The 4,274-nt window shown below is 39.6% G+C and overlaps 1 protein-coding gene across 1 annotated transcript; it reads right to left on the minus strand.

Annotated features, from left to right (window-relative positions):
- Window positions 1-2,861: 2,861 nt before the first annotated feature.
- Window positions 2,862-3,968, minus strand: LOC122010825 (adenylate isopentenyltransferase-like). The gene has a single exon (XM_042567299.1). The coding sequence runs from the start codon at window positions 3,966-3,968 to the stop codon at window positions 2,862-2,864; it is 1,107 nt and encodes a 368-aa protein (XP_042423233.1).
- Window positions 3,969-4,274: the final 306 nt, after the last annotated feature.

Below are 4,274 nucleotides of genomic sequence, written 5' to 3' on the forward strand. Positions count from 1 at the left end.
AATCAAGCTGGGATGAACCTTAGCTAACCAAAGATGACCCCAAGTGAGACACTAAAGGTGCCTAGGATGATTGGAGGCACCCCGAAGCGGATAAAGTTTCAGTGATTGAAGGTCCCTTAGAGCTAATTAGAGGCACATCAGATCTGACCGGAGGCTCCTCCAAGTAGATAAAGGCCAAACTTCTCGAATTAGATGACTTTCATTGGAGGCGCCCGGATGAACAAAGGTGCCCCCAATACCCTTTAAAAGCAATATTCGACCACAACATTTCTTAACCATTCTTTACAAGCTTCCAAGTTGATTTTGTTGTACTATCTCTTTGCTACAACTCTACTTTGACCTTACTATGTCGGATTGATGTTCAAGCAAGCTTCTACAGTAAGAACCGAACCAACATCGAGCTACAAGCGTTGGTAAATTTTTAAGTTGTTTATTGTTATACTTGCATAGGAAAGTGCAAGGTATTACATTGTTCTCATCCGTGTATTCAACCTCTCTGCCTAAAAGTTCTTCGGGGGAGATTTTAGTGGATTGTCTAATCAAAATGTTCTAAGGGATCGTGAGCCTTGAAATAGTAGTCGCTGTGTTATGAACTAAGTACAAAATAAAAAGTGTTTTTTTTGTGCGATTTGTAGTTTTTGTTTTTCTACTGCGTACTCAAGTTTTAAAAAAAGTTTTAAAACGAGATTCACCCCCTCGCTCATTCATTTTGATCTTACAAAAATACAATATATAGAATTTAAATTTAAAAATATTAAATATAATGAGATAATTGTTAAATAGGAAATGAGAGTTGTATGTCTTACATATAATACAAATATGATGGTTGAAATAAAAGAGAGCATCAAATGTACTTTGTAATTGTAAATTATCCTTAAAATTTAAAGAGAAGTTTTATAAAATGACAATTAGGTTTATTATGTCATATGGAGTTAAATATTGAGCCATGACTCGAGCACATAGCAGAAATGAGATTTACAGAGATGAGGATGTTATGATAGATGTGTGAATATATGAGAGGATGGATATAATAAGAAATGAGAACATTAGATAGAAAGTCATGGTTGCACCTATTGAAATTTTTTTTTAAAAGACACATTTTAGATGACATGGATGTGTAATTAGATAATCAATAAATAGTTTAGTTAGGTAATATGAAATTAGGTTAAATATACATATTAAACATGAAAGTGTGAGACTAAAAAAAAAACTTAATTAATAATAATAAAATAAAATAAAATTTATTTAAATATATAATTAATACAATAGAGAGGATAGAGGTGATGGCCTATAAGAACATCCATATCATATACCCTATTCAAAGATTTTACTTTAAATTTTGAATAGAGTAGATAAAAAAATCTTTATATCAGCTATACTATCAATTCCCTAAATTATGCATGTATGAACAACACTTCTTTAAATTTAGGGAATGAAATCGATTCCCTAAATATTATAGAAGAGAGAGAAGAAATAAGGAAATTGATATATGATGTATTGTAAAAGTGAATATTCAAATTTAAAGTAATATTTTTATCCTAAAATTATATATTTTGAATAAAAAAAAATTAGTATGAATAGATGTATATAACACTTCTGTATCTCAGTGGCATAATACTTAATTGTATTAATTAATATATTAGGTACTTGTTTTTTTATTTAAAAAACAAATGATAGGGTCATCATCTCGAGGATTTAATAAGGAGAATTAAGTCTACCCATCTTGCAGCAGGCTTCCTTTTGATCCCATTAAAAAATAAAATAAAATAAAATAAACAAACTACTAAAAGATGAATGTATTTATCTCAATTTCTACGTAATTTTCAATTCTTGCTTTATGCTACAAGTACATTATGATCCATGCGACAGTGATTGAAAAAATATATTAGAATGTCCCCATGCACAACTTGTACTTTTATAATTCTTCCACTGCAATTATCCACACACTCTAATTTCTCTTAAAACTTTTATAACTTTTAATTAATTATGTCAAATTGCAGTTTAGATTTTTGCCCCCGCGAACTGCATCCAGCATGAAGCCGACATCTGATGATAACTTTTTGTTTTAGAAATTCTAATCTACGAGCTCAGGCTAATCAAAAAAAAATTCCATTTAAATGTTATAGATTTAATTTTTCTCCTTTTCAATTTGTCACCTATGTTTCTGTCTTTCTTTTGCACATGTTATTCTTTTCTTCTTCTCGATATACTCTACTGTACTAACTGATGAAATTTTTATATAATCAGATCGATCATCTCTAAAAATAATCAATGAAATTAATTAAAATTATCAATTTTTTTCTCCTTTGTAAATTTAAACTATAATTCCTAGCTTTTTAATGACCTGGACTTAAGCCCATGTTAACACCAACTATGAGACATGAGTTATGACACAAACAACTAAATGTTTAAGAATTATTGTAAGATCGTATATGTATGCAATTGTTTATACTGTTAGTATAGTAACATTAGTGATTACTATTTGTTTTAGTGAGATGATTATCTCCTAATTTACTGATGGTAACTTTTTTTTTTTCATCAGTCACACTTTGGTTGCCTAAGTACTAGCGTACCAAGTCACGGGCAAAATGTGAATGTGAAGTTGGCACTTGGCAAACCACTTAAATTCAAGTTTAAAATTTATTTGTTATTTAGAAATTTCACACACCACCAAAGAAAACAATCAACGAATTTGTCACTGAAAACAAAATCGAAAAACAAAAAACAAAAAATAGGAAACAAAATGCAATGAACTCGAACCAAAATCGAAAATAAACAGGAGGAAAATCGCGTTGAGAAGGGCGAAGACTCTAATGGCGGGAAAAGATTGAAAGAGGAGAGTTCAGCGCACTCGAGCAACTTTAATGGAGGCGGATTGCGGCGCACATGCGCGTGTGTGGACGGTGATCATAAACATCGCCGTCCTTCCTCAGAAGCAATTGTTCTACGGCCACGAGGCTGGGCCCCTCCACGTCCCTCTTCCAGCAGCTCGCCGTAGTACTGGCTCCGAGACCGGCGCCGAGTCGCGCCTCCACCGTTGCAGTCGCGTCCACCCGCCGCAGCGGCCACCCGATCGCCACCAGCCGCTCCATCTTCCTCACCTGCGACTCCGCCAGACGCCGGGTGTTAGCCTTGATCGCCGCCACCGCGCTGTCATACTCGGAGTTCGTCCGTGAGCCCCGCGCCGTGAAGTAGCGCTTGAACTCGGACACCCCAATGGCCTTTCCCAGTCCGGGGTGCCTCCGCTCCGCCTCCTCCCCCTCCGTCGCGAAATACTCCTCTAGCTCTTCCACCATCCCCTGCCCCAGCATCTCCTCCACCCTCCGGTCCAGGTACTCCGCCAGTACGGCGGCCTCCACATGCACCCACAAGAAGCAGCACCTGTACCGGAGCAGCCGCCGCCGCCGCCGCCCCTTCTCTTCCTCCTCCCCAGCATCCTCATCGACGAATGGGTCGCCCTGTGGGTCAAAACGCTCCGACAGCAACGCATGGACGAAGGAGTTGGAGCCACCTGCGATCACCGGCAGTCGGTCTCGCGCAGCGATATCACGAATAGCGCAGGCAGCCAAAGCCCGGAACCGCGCACGGGGAAGCTCACCTGCTGCTGGATCGAGCGCCCCGAGCAAATGGTGCGGCACGCTGCGCCGCTCGGCCAAGGAGATCTTATTGGTGGTGATGTCGAGGCCACGGTACACCTGGATCTTGTCGGAATTCACCACCTCCCCGGCGAAGGCAGAGGAGAGATCAATGGACAACTTCGACTTACCCGTGCCAGTGGCACCCATAATCACCACCACCGCCTCCTCCTCCTCCTCCTTTTTGTCTCCATAGCCACTGTACAGATGGTGTCTTTGCTGGTGGTAGAATTGCTGCTGCCTCTGCCTCTGCCTCTGCCTCTGTCTCTGGCTGTGAGGGAAATTAGGGAGGAGTGGAACCCTGAAGCTTATTCTGTTGAGAAAAACTCTCATATATACCAATTGTATGTAGTTATGACAATTGTCAATTGGGTTCTGCTCAGAGCTGCAGCTGCATGCTCCGAATTAAATTCAAATATACAAGCTGGAAGGAAGCTGGGAGCAGGGAGGCGTTGGACGCTGAGCTGGGTTCCGTCTGGCAAGCAGGAGTTTTGGTGTGAGAGAAGGAGAGGTGAAGTGGTGACGAGTCATTCAAGTTGCAGCAGCAGCAGCAGCAGAATTGCAGAAGGAACTCGAAATTAATTGTATTACTCTGATGGAGTAATGGTGTTATATTAATTACTCATGCTCTTCTCGCTG

The sequence above is a fragment of the Zingiber officinale genome, chromosome 8A (assembly GCF_018446385.1).
Source record: "Zingiber officinale cultivar Zhangliang chromosome 8A, Zo_v1.1, whole genome shotgun sequence".
Lineage (NCBI taxonomy): Eukaryota > Viridiplantae > Streptophyta > Magnoliopsida > Zingiberales > Zingiberaceae > Zingiber > Zingiber officinale.

Coding starts and splice junctions, on each gene's coding strand:
- LOC122010825 (XM_042567299.1), bottom strand. CDS start 3,968: ATGAGAGTTTTTCTCAACAGAATAAGCTTCAGGGTTCCACTCCTCCCT.